General features: G+C 40.4%; 1 protein-coding gene and 1 long non-coding RNA gene across 31 annotated transcripts in view; one reads left to right on the plus strand and one right to left on the minus strand.

Annotated features, from left to right (window-relative positions):
- Positions 1–22,262, plus strand: part of LOC142830367 (uncharacterized) — a 107,551-nt gene that overhangs the window by 78,160 nt on the left and 7,129 nt on the right. For 3 of the 4 annotated variants that reach the window (XR_012905550.1, XR_012905549.1, XR_012905551.1), the window contains 5 exons: positions 9,072–9,228; positions 9,920–10,031; positions 15,007–15,125; positions 16,216–16,324; positions 21,599–21,781. This is a non-coding gene — a long non-coding RNA (uncharacterized LOC142830367). Of the gene's footprint in view, positions 1–7,008; positions 8,191–9,071; positions 9,229–9,919; positions 10,032–15,006; positions 15,126–16,215; positions 16,325–21,598; positions 21,782–22,262 lie in introns of those variants that run through there. The other variant, XR_012905552.1, reaches the window with a different exon arrangement.
- KCNMA1 (potassium calcium-activated channel subfamily M alpha 1) overlaps positions 6,280–22,262 on the minus strand; it is a 742,164-nt gene continuing 726,181 nt past the window's right edge. For 9 of the 27 annotated variants that reach the window (XM_075934709.1, XM_075934712.1, XM_075934711.1 and 6 more), the window contains 5 exons: positions 21,593–21,787; positions 16,965–17,083; positions 14,690–14,914; positions 12,538–12,566; positions 6,280–7,015 (listed from right to left, as the gene is read on the minus strand). In XM_075934709.1, coding sequence (XP_075790824.1) covers positions 6,861–7,015; positions 12,538–12,566; positions 14,690–14,914; positions 16,965–17,083; positions 21,593–21,787 — 723 coding nt within the window. In that variant the 3' untranslated portion in view covers positions 6,280–6,860. Of the gene's footprint in view, positions 7,016–12,537; positions 12,567–12,880; positions 14,915–16,964; positions 17,084–21,592; positions 21,788–22,262 lie in introns of those variants that run through there. The other 18 variants (XM_075934710.1, XM_075934719.1, XM_075934720.1 and 15 more) reach the window with 4 other exon arrangements.

A 22,262-nucleotide genomic window follows, 5' to 3' on the forward strand; every position in this document is an offset into this window, starting at 1 on the left:
TCGCAGTTTATAGATTATTCAATCGCTGTTTTTTACTTGGCTTTGTGCGCCACATCACTGGATGTCTGCCTGCTAAATAACAGCAGCATGCATTCTCACACATCTCACGCATATTCATTTGCAGTTTTTTTCTAATTATCAGAGAACCTGGAAAAGAAGTTTACACACATTGAATAGAAAAAGACCTAAAAACTGAGATGATTAACACACACTTAAGAAAAATAAGAGATGAAAAAACTACCCCACTGTACAAAATAAAAGCAAGCGCAAATTTTATTTTTTTCTGAAAGCAAAAATTGAGATTAGTTTTGGATGTCTGTGGCCAAAAGCTTTTAAAGCATATAATCATCTGGCATTTCTGCAAAGGTACAGAATTGTGAATATCTGGTTTTAGTATAATGTCCTGTCTTCTGTTAAATGTTTGGTATTTTGTAAGGGAGAAATTCATTCTACATAAGGCCCCTCGTACAACTTATGGGAAGTTAAGTTTTGAGATATGGACGACTCTGCATAGTGGAGAATTTGACTGATGCTGAACTGTTCTAGTATTTATATTATACTCTGATTATGACCCACTGCCAGTCATGGGTACTAACACTGTGTTCAGTAAAGTTATTTTCATACCGTCAATGGAAACAATTGTTTTAAAAAAACAAATTATAATAGACCCTATTCATCAAAAGCCTTGAAGTACATGCTAAAGTGTGTAGCTAGATCCACTGCATTGACTAGATTCAACAAAATGGGACTATGCACTTGCTCAAAGTTATGTATTTTGCTGTATCAAGACCTTAGTGGCCCAACACATATTTAAAAATCGTGTTAACTATCTTAGACTTGGTTTCCATTACATCAATCTATGTGACTAGCATAGCTGAAGTCGACATACCACAGCAAAAACACTGTGAAAATTAAATCTAAGGGTATGTCTAGACTACAGGGTTTTGTCAACAAAAGTGGACTTTTGTCGACAAAACTATACCTGCGGCTACACTACCGCCGAGTTCTGTTGATATAAAGTTGACAGAACTCGGCAGTTTTGTTGACGGCGGTAAACCTCATTCTATGAGGAATAATGCCTTTTGTCGACAGAGTTCTGGACGTAGTCTAGATGCTCTTTGTTGACAATATCTGTTGACAAAGCCTCTGTCGACAAAAGCCTGTAGTCTAGACACTCCCTAAGTTACACAACTTCAGCTAAGTGAGTCAAGGGTAGATGCTCTCCCATCAACTCTGGTACGCCACCAAAATGACAAGCATAGGCAGAGTCGACGGGAGAGCACTCAATAGTCTATTGATTGGGTCTATATCAGATGTGATAAATTGACCCCACTGGATTGATCACTGCCCATCAATCTGGAGGGTAGTATAAACATAATTTAAAAGGGTAAGTACTGACTGGTGCCATTGAAGAAAGCTACTAAGCTGTGAAAGATAAAGAACATGCGCTTCCCTAGATTTTCCCAAACAGCTCCCATAGCCTTTGATCAGTTTCCTACCCACACCAACACAAGGTATGTGGGCCTTTGCACTGACTCACTCACCCTTTTATTTGTTCTGCTTTGCGGGACATATGACAAGGTGTAGAGGCATGTGCCCTGATAATTGCTAGAACACTGGAAGCACACTTCAAAACTTGTTGGCTTCTTGAAGCTGTTGCCAATTAATTTGTATTACGTTAAGAAGGTACAGATTTGTACAGTAACTTTTAGACTGGGAGATGTAACAGGGCAGTTGCTAAACATATGTATGTTTTCACAGCTATGGATTGTATAGCATGCAAACAGGCAAATTACCCATTTGTAAGTTGAGTCAACAGTGAGTAAACATATGAGACAACAGTGTGACGCTGTTGCAAAAAAAGCAAATATGATTCTAGGTTGTATCAACAGGTGTGTTGTAAGCAAAACTCGTGAAGTCATTCTGCCGCTCTACTCTGCACTAGTTAGGCCTCAGCTGGAGTACTGTGTCCAGTTCTGGGCGCCACATTTCAAGAAAGATGTGGAGAAATTGGAAAGGGTACAGAGAAGAGCGACAAGAATGATTAAAGGTTTAGAGAACATGATCTATGAAGCCAGGCTTCATGAACTGTGCTTGTTTAGTTTGGAAAAAAGACGATTAAGGGGGGACATGATAGCGGTGTTCAAATATCTAAAAGGGTGTCACAAGGAGGAAGGAGAAAATTTGTTCCTCTTGGTTTCTGAGGACAGGACAAGGAGTAATGGGCTTAAAGTGCAGCAGGGGAGGTTTAGATTGGACATTAGGAAAAAATTCCTAACTGTCAGGGTGGTCAAATATTGGAATAAATTGCCAAGGGAGGTGGTGGAATCTCCCTCTCTGGAGATATTTAAGAACAGGTTAGATAGACATCTGTCAGGGATGGTGTAGGTCGAGCTTGGTCCTGCCTTGAGGGCGGGGGGCTGGACTCAATGACCTCTTGAGGTCCCTTCCAGTCCTATTATTCTATGATTCTAAGTTATCGCTCTTGCTGTGCAATAATTTATGAATCTGATTAGTAAAGGCAGTTTCACAGAGAGAAAACAAATGCACCAAGCAAACTCTATGTACTTCAGACCCTTAAAGGACCCAAGCTGTACTCTGCAATATTTTATCAGATCTTAATTTAAAATAGAACATTTTTAGATGTGTAATACATTTTTTGGTACTTCCTTTCCCATCCATGGCACGTTACCAAGATGTGGGTGGAGAGGAGAAGGTGTCTCCCTTATAACCCAGCATGCCTCATTCAGCCAGTCATCTATTTCTTAACGTGACAAGAATTTTTCATCCTTAATGTCACAGATAGATGGGGTGCCTAACCCCTCCGAGGCAGCCTCCTCTGTTTCCCCCTTGATGCAGCAAAAAATCTAAGCCATTGGGCTTTATTTGGCTAAATAGTACATCGGCTGGGATAATGCAAAATTTTCCACCACCTTTATCGTGGGCTGGTGTTGTCCGCCCACCCACATTCAGTTGCCTCTCCAGCCTCGGGGCTGGAATAGAGACATCTCCTCCATGCAAATTACATGGATCCTTAGGTCTGCTCTCAGTCCTTATGACTTCAGATCACATGGGCTTCTCCCTGAATACCTGCTAATATACAGAGCACGTCTGAGAGGGTGGGGCAGCTAAGCTATTGCTGAGAACGTTTTTGCTAGCCCCCTGCCTCTGGGTGAACAGTGCCTTCAGTGATTCTGATCTATCGCTCTGCTCTTAGTTGGATGCGTTGGGCTCACATTCAAAACAGCAGAAGTTGGGCATGTTTAGCTCAAATAAGAATTAGGCCTTGTCACATTCCAGTAGTCACTTTGCTCAAGGAACCCTGATGACTCGTACACACGCGCTCATATACACATTGTATTGCCGTTTCGACCAATGAAGTACTGGCTTAGTATTAGACCTGTCCCAATCGATCCCTCTGCTATGCCAGGACATATCAAATACGAATTACTGCCCTAGTGACCTACAATGCTGTATCTGTCCTGGATCTGACCTGCCATTTCTTCAAAGTACAAAGCCATCAGATGCACACACTTTGCCTCTCTTTGGGTTTAAAAAAACAACCAAACAGTCAAATGGTCTAAAACAGGGCCACTCAACATGCGGCCCGTGGTGTGGTTTGGGTTTATGCGGAGCTCTACACACAGCACGCTGGTGGGATCATTTGAATATGGCCTTCACTGGGAACACGCTACACAATGGTGAGTCAGTATAATGATCTTTTGTTGATATGCGTTGAAGTAGTTAAATTCCTGGACTGTCATTGCTCATTAAAAGTACTGTCATATGGGTGGAAATTGGGTAACTGTTGCATTTTATTAATATCAGCAGAACCGACTTAAATGGGGCCTGTGTGTTGTGCAGTCTTGCCGTAATCTTTGTATTCATGCCCGTCAGTGTGAAAGAAGTATTTGCATATATATTTGCATGTCTATGCAACCACACTTAAGTTGTGGCACGTGCTGAGAGTATCACGGTGGCCCCGGGGATTCCAAAGTTGAGTAGCCCTGACCTAAAACCTAGAACTTTCCTGTCCTACTTTCAGATTTTCTCATGTAGCCCCATAGACTTTGTTTTGCTGAATTCAGTACACTGTACGTGAATTACAGTGGTCACTTTCTTTGCCTGAAAACCCAAACCACAGCTGTACTACATGTTTGTTAAAAACTCATTAGTAATCTAAGGAAGGAGCAAGTCTAAAGTTTGGATTTCATATGTTTTTAAGAAATGTGTGTTGTTAATTATTTACAGCCCCCACATCCGATGGTATAAATGGGTGCTATTGCAATTAGCTATATTAATAGAACTGCTTTTCGTGTTGCCCAAGACCTAGTTATATAGTGGCAATCTGCTTTTTAACGTAGACCCCATAACAGCGTGACCCTGACATGCAGGCCTTAGCAATGCAGGTGAGGTTTTTTTTACAATTCAATAAAAAATATGTCCTCTACATGAGAAAGGAAGGATGCTAAGAAATGGCACCGTGTACAGTTACTTCTGTAACATTCAACTTAAGAGTACTTCACATTATTTCCTATGCCAGCCATAAAACAAGTGACCTATAAAAATCAAATGTTTTTTGGCTAAGATTGACATCAATTTCAACAATTCTATTGGGATTGATGCCAACTTTTTACTCCTCTGGCAATAAAATTAGTGCAGTTCACAAATGAAAAAGGAGTACTGACTTGAAAGGAAAGGTTTAAAGTGACCCAATGCAAAATCAGAATGCAAATTATAGGCTGCCGTTAGCTAACGTAATAACAAATCAAAACCACCAGATTCTTGCTTTATTTGGGGTTTTGTGAAATGGGTTAAATATGCGTAAAAACGGCTCAAGTTATTTTGTTTCTTCATAGGATAGTGAGTATAAATATTTTTAACAATCCCATTTTACATACATTATATTCACAATTCTTGTTAATTTTTTGTTTAAAATAACTAATTCTACAAAAGGTAACAACAAAGTAGTCACAGTCCCAAAAGTCACTCCAGAGTAAAGCCTGTTTAGGTGGCAGTATGGTTATATTTGTACTGCAGCCAGCGAACAAACATTGACGCTGAGATAGTTTAGCTTAAATGTTGGATTATATAGTGGATGTTCTTTTCACAGTAAATCGATCTGCTTTGTATGTGTCTGATTCACTGATATTTCGCTAATGTTAATAGTACCACAACATGTTTTATCTTGGCGTTTTGCAACTGTACAAAAGTACAAAGCCTAAACTTAACTGGCACAATGGGACCTTATCTTTTTTTAACCCATGGGGGCCTTTTTTTTTTTAAACCCTTGATAGCTCCGCTGGTTGCATCAAATGTTAATTTGAAACTGAGAGTTGCTAACTTGCTTAAAACATCAAATGCCTAGGTGAATACATACTGCAGCACAGATATGAAATATCACATATTTGTCTGATGGCTGTAAAGCTTGTTGGCCACTTTGTGAAACTGCTAATACAATTGGTTTTACTGTAGACAGCTCTTCAAAGGCCTTTTGTAAGTTATCATGCTTAAATACATTCATTACTTTTGTTTTGTTTTGGTTTTCACTGTACCTTTGAGTGGAGTCGCAGCAACTTAAAAAGACAAGCAAACAATAACATTTAAGACATTTTTTACCAAAATTAACTGGCAACAAGATGTTGAGACACTGTAGACAAAAGCCTGAGCTGCAAAGTTTGTGCTGTGAGCTGAATTCACCAAAAATACAGGTGTGCTCAGAGCTGTGGTTTTGATTCGGTCTGTTGCTGATAGATGGGCCATCAGCAAAATTCTGCTATGGACCCAACCTTTGCCACCTTTAAAGGAGCGTTTGGATCAGGTAGGGTTTGGGTCAGGCACAACTCCAGTAGTTTTAAGCAAGAACTCAAGTGCAATCTGGTAGATGTGTGGGTTATGAATATCATGATCTTGTGTGCTATTTAGACATCCTGGATTAAAGTACTCAGAAACCTGGCAAAAGAAGAGGATTTTCCATGGTTGAACTCCTTGAGTCAGCAAGTGCTGATGGATAATATGCAATGTGAAGCAAAGCAGAATTGCACATTTTGCAACCTCAAAGAAAGTGCCACTATGTGCATCTTATCTGCATGCCCTTTGTTTTACACTAATGGTCACTACCCATTGTCATAGAAATGTACCAATGCATGGTTTTGGATCTTAAATTTACCGGCGCTTGAGATGAGCTGTAGGAACGTCTTCACTGTGGATGGTAATAAAACGATGAATAGTTCAGAGAGAATGTTAATTCTACAAAAATATGACTTTCGGCTTTGAAAATAAATACATTTCAGTTTATTAAGAGCTGGTGTCAATGCTGAACAAAATACATAGTCTCCAGTAAAGAAACATGTTGGTGAACTGTTTGGAGGTTTTTTTCTTCTTTTTTGATTTACTAAAATGCAAGTTGGACCTTGTATTTTTTTATATATTATGTATCTCCCTTGATTACATTTCCTCATAACTGTGACCATCATTCTCCTCAGATATGAGAGTCAGCAAGAGCAGATTTTTTTTATTATTATTTTTAGGAGTCTGGCCACATATTCAGCTATTTTAAAGGGAAAAAAAGACAATGAAAAAAAGAAAAATATATTTTCTTTCTAATAAATAAAAATAATTTAAAATGCTAGAGGCTATATATGATTATTTTTGATTATGTTCATTTATAAATGAAATAGTTTCCAAAATACATGGAAGCAATATTAAAGGCAGACAAACAAAGATCTGTCTACTTTATTTTCCCATAACGCTCGCCCTTCGTAACTTTTCCACCCGTGGGTCAGCATGTAAGAGGAATAAATGTCACATCACCATTCATGAAGTCTGCTTTTAAAAAAATAGTTCTGGCCTTCTGTGAGTCAACATTCATCTTCAACTTCTCTGATGGGTGGGATCAAGCTGCTTGTAGATTTATACTGATTGATCTGATTGGCCATGTGAGTGCTCATGGGCTTGATTTGAATGTTTCTGGGATAGGCATTATCCGGCTCATCTGTAAACCATTTCTTTTCTGCTAAAGAGCAAAATGGGTAGAGACAGAACAAGGAGGGAAAAAGAGAAGTTTAATTAGTGCGGTGCAAAAAGCAGTCAGTAACGTTCATAGAGGAAAGGCAATCAACAGAGGGTAACAATGAATAATTGCTAGCAGCAGAGTATAGTAGCTTAGTACACTTGAACACATATTATAAAAGGAGGAGATGTTTGCAGGGTTCATAGTAAAGGGTTAAGGAAAACTGGCAATTTGCTGGGGTGTTTGAATGTATGAGATTTTTTTTTTAATGCAGTCATGTGACGTGCTGTGCTGATCAAGTATCAGAAATAAAAAGGATGCATTTAGAAGCTCGGAGCATGCTGGGGTTAGTGTTGGGCTCCTCTCCTAAGGTTTGGGAGGTTGTATTTGGTTTGTGGCAGTACCTGAAAAGTCAACCTCGTGGGGTCTGCACAACTGGCTCAGGAATCACACCAGTGCAGGGTTTCTTGTACGTCTGCTTCCAGCCCTTGCTAGAAATGCAGAGCTGGATAAAGCTGAAAAACCATGTTAACGATGTGGGAAACATTTCAATTCCTTCCTGCGGGGTTGGGCACTAGAATACAAAGTCCTGGCTGGGATGCTTTAGTCAGGGTGAGTTTTTCTTCATGCGAGAGGTTGGACCAGGTGGCCTTCTGAACCTCTTTCACGGAAGATTAGGGTTGGAAGCGACCTCAAAGGGGGGATAGCACCAAAGCCTTGCCTCTTACATCCAGGAATGGACCCTGGCATCATGGCTGTTTGAATGCTGCTGAACTTTCTCATTACATGCAGCTACAGATGGATCAGCTGACTAACCCCAACATTCCGTTAGGCTGAATGGGTTGTTAATGATGAATAGGAGCATGGCAGGCGAAGCAGAGGGAGGGACGACTGACAGGCAAAAAAGGGGAAGAAAAATGGGGAGGCTTTTCCTTTTGTTTCGGGTCCATTTGTGCAAATGTGGAAACAATTTTAGAATTGAGATTCGAGGGAGTGGGGGGACACTGGGAGACAAAACACAGCACGCCGCCACCTCTTAGGCTTTGGTCCTGGCTCTACAGCGCGTTAGAGTCATGATTTCTCATATAGAATTTTTAACTAGAGATTTTCCTTCAATTGTTTATAGAGCAGAGCTGCGCATCCCGTGACTCAAATACAGAATAGTGGCGAGAGGAGAGGTACCGTGCAAAAATGAATCGTCGTTTTTCCTGGGCACAAATGAGAGGATTGGCCCATAGGCTGGAATTCTGTAGATGCGACATATTTGCGTGGTGCTTGGGTAGAAAATTTCAACCTGTATATTGTTTTCTCCTGTCACCTTAAAGCCTTTGTACTCACTGGCGGTCAGAGTGTTCAAACTCAGGCAACTTTACTAGGGAAACAAATAAGCAATGTTTAAGCTCCCCTCCCCTTACCTATTATAATTAAGCTCCCTTTGATTTGAACAGATTGAACGATAGGAATTCATAATGTTACATCCTGCACAGTGAAGCTAACTGATTAAGTGCTTTAAATTATTCTTCCTGACAGAATGATAAAGTTACAATCTGTTCTGAAATGATCTACAGCTTGCCAGACTCCTACCGCTTCTTTCTACATTCATTTATCTTTTTGTCAAGCAGTATTTTTTTTTAAAAAAAGCTTCAATTCCAAAGATCTTTTAAAGTCATCAGAACATTTGAATTATTAATGAGACTTTAAGGGAATGTCTGACGGGGGCTGGTTTACAAAAAGGGGGTAGGGGAAAATATCTGGGAATGTGTAGACATCAAAATAATTTCAGCTCCGTTTAAAAAACCATTTAGTTCAAGTATGACACACGAACCATTATGCATTTGTGGAAACCAATTTTATGTGATCTACGATTACACCTCTCTGAAAGGTTAGTTTAAAGTGTGATGGTTATCATGTTCTAAAAGCCTCGCAAGATCACATAAACAATTTCAAACTAACAGTTTTCAAATGGTCTGTGTTTAAAATGATTTTGAGGCAAGTTAAGCATTGTGTACTTTTATCCGACTTTTTTTTTTGCCTACCGCTGCACACGCTTTGTTTACAGGGAGAACTTGGTGAAAGTTCTTTCAGTCGGTGTCAAAAGGAGGACAGAGTGTTGGTGCGAAGGATGAGAATGAACTACATGTCCTCCCCTTCCAGCGGCAAATGAAAAGCTTTTCCATCTACCCAGCTTTCGTGGAAATTTGCAGCAGCCTCACTAGGTAATTGCTAATATATTTGTCTTCCCCGTACAATCCATGGAGACCTTTAAAAGTACAGACACTGTCAATACCCTGGTGCATTCACACTGTATATAAAATGCTTGTACATTCCATTTTCTTCTTTTTAATTCCATCCTTCCTGCACGCAAAAACTCTGGCCCTTGCAGGGGCCTCTCTTGTGCTGGGACTCATCAGCCCCTTCCTGGCAGCTTCATACCTTACCTTTTCTGTCTCAGCTGCTCAGATCATCTTTCTTTTCTGCCCTCATCATGGCCAGACTCCTCTCCCCTTCAGAGCCAGGTGCAAGCTCTTCTGCATCGTTACCTTCAAGCCTCACGATCTCTTTCATTATATTATTTTCTTTGCAATCACTTTCTGCCGGCCCATTTGTCAGTCTCCAGAGATGGGCAGAATAGCTGCTAAGCTCACGGCAGGTTCTACGGCTCGGTGGCTGTTGAAATGCTCCCCTCAGTCCAATCCAAATATGCTCCAGTGAAAGTTGTCCCACTCCCTGCCTTGTACTTTAGGGTGGAACACGCTGCTGTTCCAGCAGCTGGCCAAGGAGGTCACTGGACCAGAATTGCCAGCACAGCCGCCAGTGAAACATGGAGTAGTTCAGATGTTTTATTGTTCAGCTGCAAAGGCACGTCCAGTGTTCTAACCTGGGGGCCCTTCCTGTTTCCTCCTCTAGAAAAACCCTCCCATCATCAGTGATGGAAAAGTGATACTTCCTGGAGCCAGCTTCCCTTTTCCCTGCCTGGTGCATGTGGTTGACTAGTCAGGCCCTCTGGAAGACTGCAAAGGTAAGTGGGGAGGAAAGGTGGGTATCTGACCATTAGCATTTGGTCCTCCAGAGGATCCTGCAGGTTTGGGGCTGATGCCATCTGCTTTAAAACTGAGCCTGAAAAATGGGGTTCGGGTGCGTTCCATGAATGGACCTTGCAAGGTTCAACCACATCTAGTCAATGCATTAACCACCCCCTCCCTTCCATTGCCAGATGCGGTCTCACTTTTGTTGAAGGCGCTAATCCCTAAAGCCATGCCTGTACCTTCACCCCCTGAGGACAAGCAAGGAAGATACTGTACACCCATAGCGGGGAAGTCAGAGCCTATTCTTGTTATGTGCTCGGCTGATTTTTTTCTGTATCAGCCGAGAAAATGTTTTCCTTTCACACATTAGCTTCAAACCACAGCTCGCAACAACAAAGTAACAATATAGGCAGCTTATTTAAAATTAAATGGTGGTGTTAGGAAGCAACTGCATGCGAGATTGTCTAAGTAAGAAATATTAGAAGTTTCACCACCCACCAGGGTTGTTAGTTTGGCAGGGGAGTATTTTATGATACTCAATTTGCCGCTCAGTGAAACGGCTCTCATTATTTGTAAATGTCTGTGACTGGTTATAATGCAGCTCTCCTTGTACACATACTAGTGGTTAGAAGGGCTCAGCTAGCAGTTGATTAGATGATACAAACGTGCTGTCAACTGATGCACATATGCATTTTGTAAGAACAACGACAAAAAAGAAGCCCTGTCTTTGGGGCCCAATCAGCATAATTCCCTGTGGTGTTAATGGCAGCTTTGCCTTTATACGGAAGGCCAGGCAGGGCCTGCTGTCTTCTGGGGATGTGAAAGTCTGCTTGGCAGTGTCAGATACCCCATACGCTCGCTAGGCTATGTCCAATCATTAAGTAATGTTTATCACGACATAGACGCACAAAACCCAGCAAACACAAAAGTGCCCCATACACTACACTACTACTTTGCAAAAGCTAAGAGTTCCTTCCTGTTTTGCCTTGCCAATCAGAGTCTAACATGTTATGGGGGAACATGAAAGTACAGAGAACATAAAACTACAGAACTTATGGAAAGCACCTAACCAAGCTCAGTATCTGAACTGTGGAAAGGTCTGTTACCATAGAAACCTGAGCATTTCACTTAATTGTACCTATAAGGGATACAACTCCCTCTGGCTTTTCCTTTACAGGAGTATTCGTTAAACCAATGTTATGTATCTTTTATTCGAAATGCATGAAAGTTCTAAGAGAACCTTTGGTTAAAAGTACTCTGCAATATTCTACCCATTGTACAGTTTTTCCCCTTTTGAGTGGAGCAAACATTGGATGCATTTGGCCTAGAATAGCCATATAAATGTTGCTGTAACTCAGCTAAATCAGTGTAGTTTTTGGTTACTTTTACAAATATAAGGACCATAATCACCAGCAGGGTGAGAATGCATGAGTTTACCAGGAATGGCAATTAGAAAGGAGTTGGGGGAAGGGAGAGGGAATTGACAGCTATTCGTGACTTCAGATAGCTTTGGATCTCTGGGATGATAGAGTGTTTGTTTAAACTAGATTGGGGCTCTCTAGCCTTTGAAAATTTCCATAGTGTCATTGAAAATGTAATAAAATATGTCTATTAGAGACTGTCATATGCAAAGAAAATAAATAGTCAACACGCAGGTTATTTTGTACACTGAGCTAGATTCCTACATATAATTCAGTGTGCTTTTATATTGAGAGCAATAAAAATGTATTTGGCCCAATCCTCAAATCCTTTTTCACTTCTTCTGCATGTAAAATTCCCATGGCGAACTAGTCCTTAGTAAAACCATGGAATTCGATATAGGCTCTTACATTTAGTGTCTCATTTTCTGCTCAGTTCCAGAAGTGGACAGATTAGTTCTCTCATTGTCCATCACTTTCTGCCTGAGACAGAAATGATCATATCGTAGAATTTGCATAATTGTGCATGCATTGAAATCTATTTTTCAGATACGTGACAATTGATTCCATATTAACGCCCCATTCAAAGGAAAATGAAATGAAATGAGAAGAGAAAAGCATGTTAGGTGGCAACGCTGCTAAAAAGTGTGCAACTGGTAACAACATCAGTATTGCCACTGGAAACAACATTAAAAAAAAAAGTTCAGGGCCTTGGTTAAAAGGTTTGGGGGGCGAAGCGGAATGGAAATGAGAATTTGGCAAGGTGAAATGAGCTCTGTAACAGGTCAACATTTTTACTACATAGGTACGTAGATGGTTAGCAGAGGGCGCGTGCAGTTAAACGCCAAGCAGATGAGAGGAGAAAAATAAAACAGGGTGGAGCAACAGCAGCAGCAGCAGCAGCCAGTTTTACTTTTGATTTAGGGGAAAAAATAAAGCAAAACAATTAAAAAACACCCCCAATAACTGAATAAAGTTTTTAACTTCTTTTTTTTTAATTTCACAAGTTTTCACAAGGACAACATTAGAGAAGGAACCCCACAGCCGTTGCTAGGTCATGCAGAACCATTAATTGTCATACCTTGGCCCATTCTATTCATCCTTGTTGCACTTTAGAAAGAGAAGTAAGCTCTGTAAGTTTTACAATGCTTTTAAACTGTCAAATTTCCGGTTGAGCACTTTAACTGGCACAGCCTCGTCATTATGCATGTTCTTAGGGCAAAACCTCAGAACTGTTTTCAAAGAATACCTGAGTGTGTCTTCAGAGGCAAGAATTTTTGGGACAGGGGACAAGCATAATTTGAAACATCTTCCACTGGGAGGACTAATTGGCTGCAATTATGCACAAACACATACGCAATAATTTCTGATTCCAATCATTATTCTTAACACTGCACAGATGCACTGTGGGTAGCCCCGTTTGTACCATACCAGGTTTTGTCAGTAAAAGTGCTTGACTTCATTGTCAATTCACACAGCAAGCAAAGCTCTAAAATTACCATGCTCGGGGAAGGGAGAGAGGAGAAAACAGCGCTAACCATAAAAACACCTCTTGCTGTTGGGTAACTACCATGCTACACCTCCTCGGTCGGTTTTCTAGAGACATGCCTATTGGGCTGGGCAGCTCGTCACAAAGTAGGTAGTGTGATTTCAAAGTGTCCCCCCTGCTGCTGGCATTTAAAATAGGTTTCAAGATACAATAAAGAAAGGGCAGCTAGGATTGGAAGCCACTAAAATGTATTTAATTCTGGCAACGGCAGGATACTGCACCAGTATTGTAGCTAGGAACAGCCTAGCACACACAGCCTCTGATTTGCTCACTTCTGGCCATGGGAAGGCATATAGTTTCATGTGTGGGCTGTGCTCTGTAACTCACCCCTCCACAGCTTCTTATGCTGCAGGCCCACAGAAACTATCGTTCTCCCTTGTGCTTCTTCTAATGCATGCGCCCTTTACAAACCAGAACACAGCCGACGATTTCCTCCTATTCATTAGAGCGGCCAGTGAAAGATCTACCAAAGCTAGCCTATCATCATCCCCCAAAGACTGATACTTTGGTTTTGATACTTAAAGTCCTAGAAAGGCAGGTTGTAGACATCTTTGTACATAAGGTATCTTTTCAGACTAAAACACTGCTCAGAAAAATATTTTTGCCATGTTTAAGACTTACATCCAATCTTTGATACATATGGCTTTTCATCCCAAATGTCACAAGTGAAGGATAATATAGCTACTCATGTGGCAGTATAAACAGTGAGAATAATAATTTAGCATGCAATTAGACACTTTTTTAAGTTAAAAGTTTTACAACTCCACGCCTGGAAAATGTCAGCGGTACAGGGAGGAGATGTGGAAGGACATGCTTTAAAATACTGTCCTTTTTGGCTACGTCTAGACTACAGGGTTTTTCTGGTATACCAGAGGCATCCTGGAAAAATCCCGCCACAGCCAGGGAGTGTATTTGCTCTTCCGCTTTTTTTCGCAGAAGAGCAAATGCTCTCTTTCGGGAAGCCCTGTATACCTCATGCCACAAGGGATAAGGGCTCCACCAAAAGAGGAGGGTTTTCCGCCATTTGGCCCCATCTAGACTGGGCCAAATGGCAGAAAAGCGCGTCACTTTTTCCAATAAAGCCCCATACTCGAGACCTAGCCTTAGAGAGAACAAGTCTCTGATGTAGAGCTGGTGCTTAATAATCTATACAGATGGTGAAAGACTAGACTATTTCAGCTTTGACGGTGAAACAATCGCTATCTTTACTTGAAGCGTAGAAGTTTTTGTTCAACGGGTAAGCTTTCTAATATCTTGTGTGTGTTTAAACAAAAGCCCCAATATATCACTATTTCTTTATTAAATTACGTGCTTTGTGTGACTGACTTTATGAACAAGCATTCGTGCTAAACACATTCTATCTTTGGATATGTAGAGTAGTTGCTACGGTGAGTTATTTATGCTTTTGGCATGCCTGTGGGTTTAGGATTTTTCCCCTCCTTAGCATCATAAATAACTTTTGGTCCGTCTGCTTTGTTGCTGTTGTGCTTAAGGGTTTTATGGTGGTGAAATAAAAATGACACTCACATGCACACTGTCATAGCTATGTAAAATATGTGTACAAAAAAGAAGAACTCCATGGGAAAAACAGGGAAACACCAACAGGGAGGAATGGGTGGCAGATGCAAGTTTCACACAGGGTAGGGATGGGTACACATATCAAAGTCTATCTTCTTGAACATACTTCTGTTTTTCCCGGGAGTCCCTGGTCTTGCTGCGGTTCTGTCGGTTTGCTGTTGACGGGATGGAGTGCACTGATGAGCTCTTTTTGCTGGAGGAGTAGGAAGAATGGGAGGAATGAGAGAGGCTGGCTCGGGACTGGCCAGCGTTGTGGTCAAATTGCATCAAACAGAAGATCAAGTCTGTGGGCACAAGCTCAAACTCATAGGGTGGGTTTGTGATCACGTAGCTGGAAAAGCAAAAGAAGAAAGTGGCTTTAGAGTTGCATTAACGTCTTCTCTAGTGACATTTATCACAAATTTTGCATGTCTTCTTCCTTAGTGGGGCCTGTGTTGAGCCCGTATGAGGACCTAGGAAAATCTTATCTCTGAGGCAGCCTGACACGAGGAAAGAGGACGTCTCTGTCAGTGGGACCGTCAAAGCAGAATATTCTCCACAGGGTGAGAACTCATTCCACTCCCTTGGTGATTCAGTTTATGATGCAAGGGCACTTTAGCGGGGAAACCTAACACCTTCAAGCACCAGTGGTAACGCACTAGCAACACAACATTTACATAATTGCAGAAGCGAGGGCACTACACGTGTGGTCTATTTAAGTACAGTCAGGGAGCACGATAGAAAGAAAAATATATATCATTGTAAAAGAACGGAGCTAAAAAATAAACTGCAGTAAAGTGAAACATTGTTAATTTAAAATGCGTCTCTCACTAATCTCTTGGTGCATTTATAAATGTGCCAAAAGCAACACCGACATTTGAAGATGCAAACAAAAGATGCCTTTTAACCTCAACCCTCAAAAAATCAAGGCTGGAGTCACTTACAGAGTCTCCCAGTGAAATTCTGTGGCCATGTGATGCTCACTGACTTCACAAGGCAGGCCTCGCATTGTATCCAACAGCAGAATTATGTTTTTTCTTTAGGTGGGAACTAAGTAAGTCCTCAGTCTCTGATTACTTCCTTGTATCACTGATATTCAAGTAATCAAAAAATGATCAAGACCACCACAATTTAACTTAAGCATTTTATGAGAGAGAGAAAGTAAGAGATGAAAAAATGGTAGGGCTAAAGGGAATTTTTTGAAGTGAATTTAGTGTTTATGGGAGATTTGGATTGGCACTTTTGAAGAGCGAAGCATTTTACTTCTCCACAGAATAGCTAGCCGTTAATCTGCTCAGCAAGTGAAGTGACAATCCAATAAGCAACCCTGTTGTCCACCAAGGAGACACATTTGTCACACCCATTTAGTTGTGAATCTTTCTACAGCATTTCTGATAGAAATATTGGGCAGTTAGAGTGGGGGTTGTGTGATGCAGCTATCATCTACTAAAGTAAGACCCTCTACTCATAGAAGCTTAGCACACTGATAGCCAAATGGTTTAGTGGCGGCAGTGAATATGGTCCTCTTTGCTGCGTACATTGGCGCAGATCCTGGTGCCAGAGAAGCCCATAGAAATGTTGCCTTTGACGACTTCTGTGCAATCAAAATATGACATATCAGTAAGATGAAGATCTGTGTCTTTCATTGAGCAGAAGCCAAGTCCTGGTCCATTAATTGAAGGCAACGATGAGAACTGCACCGAGCAGTAAAATTTCTCCTTGGTTTCCTAAGGGTGTCAGCTATGCAATATGAGAGAACAGAGTAAGTACAGACCACTGTGGCTGCTATTATCTGATAACCTGAGCCCCCTCACAGAGAAGAGGTTATAATTATGTAATAAAGCAGTGTCGTTAATATATAGCCCTGATGGTGTTCTAACCAAACTTCTGTTGGTGAAAGAGACATGCTTTGAGCTCTTCTAATTAAGCAAGGATGCAATTAAATATATGCTGCTGTCTGAGCATTTCAGTTACTACTTTGTCTCATATATGATAACCCAAGATATTCTACTTGTGCTTCGGGAATGGGGGGAAATTTACTGTGCACTAAATTTAATCGGCAGTAAATTAGAATCAAGGTGGGTAAGGCAATTTTTTTTTTTTTTTTTTTTGCTTGAGACCACTATGGCTATTAGGGGTACTCAAAAATTAACCAGTTCAAGCCATATCAAAGAATATGAATGGTTTTGTTTTCTAATTCTTTGGTGAGCCTCAGTGATAATCCCCTTTGTATCCCCCCAAAAAAAGAAGAGGCATTTGTGTCTCGGTGATACAGAGCATGGTTGGGGATGGTGGAAACAGTTTACAAGGCACAAATACCAATCATTTTAAGGGCATCTGGATTATCCACAGCAGGAAGAATGAAGCACAAATCAGCAAGAGAAATAAAAGTCTAGACATACCGTTTAGTGCATTGGCTAGGTGTACTTTGATGTGCATCCCTCAATCGATAAATTCCAAAACAAAGCATATTGTATGTTTTCAGTGCTTTACAAAATAGATCTCCATAACAACCACCATCCTAGGAGACAAAATAAAGGGAGAGGAGGAGAGAGATTTTCAGTCTGTGTCACACCTTGGCCCAGAATCACAATCTGTTTTTTGTTTCTCATCTGTGGCAGGTTATCATTCAAGAAAGTCTCTAATTTAAATGTTGAATTGTATATGCATAGAATGTTACTGGCCAGTGATTTTATTTGATGGGAACACGCAATCAGTGAATGACTCTGTCCCCAAGTCTTGCGCTTCCAGTTAAAATCAGAGAATAGATGTTCCATCCTTTGAGAGGGTCATGGTTGCAACAAAATGATGATTGACTTACTTTTTGCTCCAATTTTGGGAGTATGCTCTTCCTGCTGCTTTTCTTTCACAACATGCAAAGTGGTGATGGCTTAGAATTTTAAGGAGGTAACTATTTATTAGAGCCAATGAATTCAGTATTTGGAACCAGAACCCATCCATCAAATTATGCTTGTTGCAAAGTTCTGTTAACTCATCATAGAAATTCCACAGATTATTTACGAAAATAAAAAAAATGATTTGGGGAGAAATAATCACTTTGTGATGAGACATGACTGTACGTGATTAGCTCTGCTGATACACTCCAGCTGAATTTCAGGCTTAGTTCCATAATAAGAATTGGTAGTAATCTTTTGCTTGCCTATACTTTGGAGGCTCTGTTGTTTATCCTGACTCCAACTCAAACGTCAAAGACCCAATATATCTTGACTCATAAAGCAAGATCCCAAGAAAACACTGAGCGCTAACATTTGATTACACTTCTAATGCAGGCAGGATGAGCTTAAGTAATTAGTATATCCATTCTATAGTTGTATTCATTGATTGTGGAAGACTTTCAAGTAGGGAGACTGTTCATAGATAGCTGGAGTTCTGTTCCATGCTCTTCCACTATAACCCTGTTTGTAATAATATGTAGTGACTTACATAACCATAATTCTGGTGCATCACATGATATGATATTGGATGCAGCTTAAATATTCATATTTAACTAAATATGCATACCATTCCATAGTTTTAACTACCATATAGTTATGTCAAAGTCATTTAAATTTGTCAGCTAACTACGGAATCCCAGTGTCTTGGTACTCTCAGAACATAAACACCAATCAATTGCCATACTGTCTCTGTCGTGTCCAATAGGGTTTCTCAGCATCTTCTGCTATTGTCACGTTATTCTATCGGTATCCACCTTACGCCTCCCTCAGCAGTTCCTACGCCATCCATTAGTGTCTGGTTTATGTCTTGAAACTTATGAGTTAAGATAAAAATAGTTTTTACAAGGGAATCTGTTGTAACAGATTTTATGGGTTGAACTTCTCTAGTTCAGAACCAGTCAGGCCCGGAAGATGCCGATCGACAGTCTTCCAGACCATGGGAAGTCAATATTGTCTAGCAGCGTTACCAGCCCACTGATTGTGAGCACATTTAGGGTAAATTAGAGCTAAATAACAGCACAGAACACTGAGAGCTAGGATTGGTGGCTGTAATCAAACTTTTCATGGGTGCGGACAAGTTGCCCATGGTCCCATAAGGTGGACAATCTGGCTACCTGAAATCATGACAGATGTTTCTGGAGAAGGGAGTTCTGAACTAGAGAGGTTCAACCTATAGTTATTATGTGAAAGACATCTTCAAATACTCGAGAACAAGATATGTTTTGTCTATAGATTACATAATTTAATGGCCAATTTATGCACATATTGCAGCATTCACTAAAGGCTTGATCCCCACTTTCAAACATTTGACAATTAAATCATAAAACTAGAAGAGACCTCAAAATGTGATCTAGTCCAGCCCCCTGCCTTCAAGGCAGAACTAAGTATTATCTAGGCCATCCCTGACAGATGTTTGCCTCTGAAGATTGTGGAAGCTCCATCATTAGGGATTTTTAAAGAGCAGGTTAGATAACTTTTTCCCAGTGCTTAACTACCCCAACAGGAAGTTTTTCCTTATATCCAACATGAACTGCCCTTTTTACTCTTGTAACCCGTCAGGATAGGACAAGAAGTAATGGGTTCAATTGTTACAAGGAGGAGGAATAAAAATTGCACAGTCTTTTATGTACTTAAACTTTGTTATGTCCCCCTAAATCCTCTCTTCCCTAGACTTAAAAAACAAAACAAAAACAAACCATTAGTGTTTTCAATTTTCCCTGATAGGTCTTGTTTTTTCTTGCTCTTTTCTGGGTGTCCTCCAATTTATTCACATCTTTTTCTTTGCCTAGTAGCTCTACTTATTTTATTAAATGTTTGAGCAAAATTATTACTTTGACCAAATGAATGAAAGTTTCAGACATCTGGCCAATGCAACAGAATGTCTATGACCCACACATGAGCATGGCTTATACACCCAACACTGAAATGTAGTAAGTTAATTTCAGCCTATTTCCTTGATACAAACTGTGGAGTCGCTGCCATAAAAATGGCTGTTGTGTTCTATCTCTTAACTGTCTCCAAACCCATGAAATAACTACCCAACACTTTAGCAAGCAAAAACTGTTTTACTTGCTTAAATATCCTATCAAAATGATCAACAAACACATCCTTAATTTGGATACTCAGATTATGTTTAAAAATGGTTTTTTAATCTTCATTTGACTTTTGCTGTAAATACTTCTGTGTAATTTCTTAGTCTGTCCATTGACTGAAGATTGCATTTACCAGTACTGGTCAGAGAGAATGGACTGCTGTGTTCCATGAAAATCACAGAGATTTGATCATTATAAAATAATCAGATTTTCTAACAGCATGTAAGGAGACGTTCAAAGCATCCATAAGATTTACAAGGTTTGGCAATTTGATTTGGTTCAAATAATTTTGTCTCTGTGTCTGGATACTTTTTGACATTCAGAACTTTATAAATAATGTTAGGTACTGGAGAAGGAAAAAAAAGAAATCCATACCTGCTAAAACTCATGTAAACACTTTTTTTCTGATTTTAACTTAAAAACAACACAATCTAGTGTTCTATGATTCTATAACTGGAAGGGACTTTGAGAGGGCATAGAGTCCAGTCCCCTGCCCTCATGGCAGGACCCAGTACTGTCTAGATCATCCCTGACAGGTGTCTGTCTAACCTGCTCTTAAATATCTTCAGTGATGGAGATTCCACAACCCCCCTAGGCAATTTATTCCAGTGTTTAAGCACTCTGACAGGCAGGAAGTTTCAGTTTTCCCTCATAGCTCATGTTTTCTAGACCTTTCATCATTTTTGTTGCTCGTCTCTGGACCCTCTCCAATTTCTTGTGTCTTCCTCACAAGACTCTTATGAATGCATCCCAGAATCATGTTTGCCTTTTTTTCCAACAGTATGACACTGTTGACTCATGTTTAACATGAGTCATCCACTATAACCTCTAAATCTTTTTCAGCAGTACTCCCTTCTAGACAATCACTTCCCATTCTGTATGTGTGAAACTGATTGTTCCTTCCTAATTTGCATTTCTCTTTATTAAACTTCAACCTCTTTACTTCCAACCATTTCACCAGTTTCTGCAGATTATCTTGAATTTTGACCCTATCCTCTAAAGCACTTGCAACCCCTCTCAGCTTGGTATCATCTGCAAACTTAATAGCTCTATGCCATCATCTAAATCAGTGTTTCCCAATTTTATTTGGCCACGGAACATCTAGGGTTGCCTTAAAAAAAAGCCCCGCCCAAGTATTGTGCCGCCACATTTTGTTGAACAGAGGCACTATCTCTTTAAGAGAGGGCGGGGGAGTGCCAGCTCTTGGCGGAACCCTTGCTTTCGCTTCGCAGAACCCCAGGGTTTCACGGCACACCAGTTGGGAAACACTGATCTAAATCGTTGATGAAGTTATTGAACAGAACCGGCCCCAAAACAGACCTGTGAGGAACTCCACTTGTTACGCCCTTCCAGCATGATCGTGAACCGTTAATAACTACTCTCTGAAAACAGTTATCCAGCCATCGTCTTCCTTGCTGTATATTCTAGCTGAGGTTTATGGTCTTAGACTTATGAGCAAAAACAAGGACGATCAGGAGTACAAAAGGGAAAAATATGCTACCAAAGCCCCACAAAGATTCAGATTTAGTTCAGCTTTAGAAAGGAGACTGGGGAAACAGCTCTTATTTCATCCAAATTGTCTCACCCATCTCTTCAGATACTGTGAAGAACTATAGTTTTGTTTATAATTGCTTCCATGAGCCAGTGTTTTCCTGAAAAAGTCAGCAGTCCCATTAAAACACAAAACAGTTTCTGTAAGGAGTTCCTCAGGTTGCTTCTGTGGATGGGTCCTGCAAATCTACTCTGTTCCTTTTACATTGTCATCTCCGGTTTCAGCCTACGGAGCCATTAGGGGAAGTTGGGTGTTGACAACAGAAACGTAACACCGGAGCTATTCAAAATTTCAAGTAAACTCCACAGCTTATGGGGGAGAAATTAAAAAAAAAACCCACCTCTTTCATTGTTACAGAAACGTTTTTTTTTTTAAATTCAGCAAACGGCGCAACAGTTACGGAACGGCTGCCTTTTCTTTTCTGCTCTTACCCCTAGGTCTGCAAATGGCCCATCATACAAAGCCAACTGAGCAACTCGACACCTGTCCCTGTTTGCAAGTGTCTGGGGTGTGCTGTAGCCTCCTCTCAGTGCATTCTCCTCAGCAATCAGCGCTTCCAACTCTGGTGTGGCTCCTCCTGTTACCAACGTCCGTATCAGCGTGAGGATATTGTCATTGAAGTATGTCTGCAGAGATAAAAGAAAGCTCTTTAAGCAAACACCATTAAAGTCACAACTGAAGACATCCAAATTACAACTTTTCTGGGTTTCTGCTGTTTAAAGTTCTCGGCTGTCTCTTCAAATGATTTTACATAGAAAATGAAAAGACAGCAGACTCCAATTACTCTATTTTCTTCTATCCCATTAGGCCCCTACACTAGATCTTGCCTTTTAAACACCAATTCAGGCTGATTTTTATTAAAGAACAAAAATTTGAATGATTTATGTTTCCTATAATTGGTGTTAGTAGTGATGCAATGACTGCTTTCCTTCTCATTGCCTTCACGTCTAATAACAAGCTTTAGGACATGTAATTGTAAAATTCAGACCACATTTAAGGCTTACACAGGCTAGGCTGCCTTTTTATACTTGTCACCAATTCGTTGGGGAGCTGCCTTTGTGCTCCAAATGTCGTTACTTATTACTGTGGCTGGACTCTTGC

The sequence above is a fragment of the Pelodiscus sinensis genome, chromosome 8 (genome assembly GCF_049634645.1).
Source record: "Pelodiscus sinensis isolate JC-2024 chromosome 8, ASM4963464v1, whole genome shotgun sequence".
Classification (NCBI taxonomy): Eukaryota; Metazoa; Chordata; order Testudines; family Trionychidae; genus Pelodiscus; species Pelodiscus sinensis.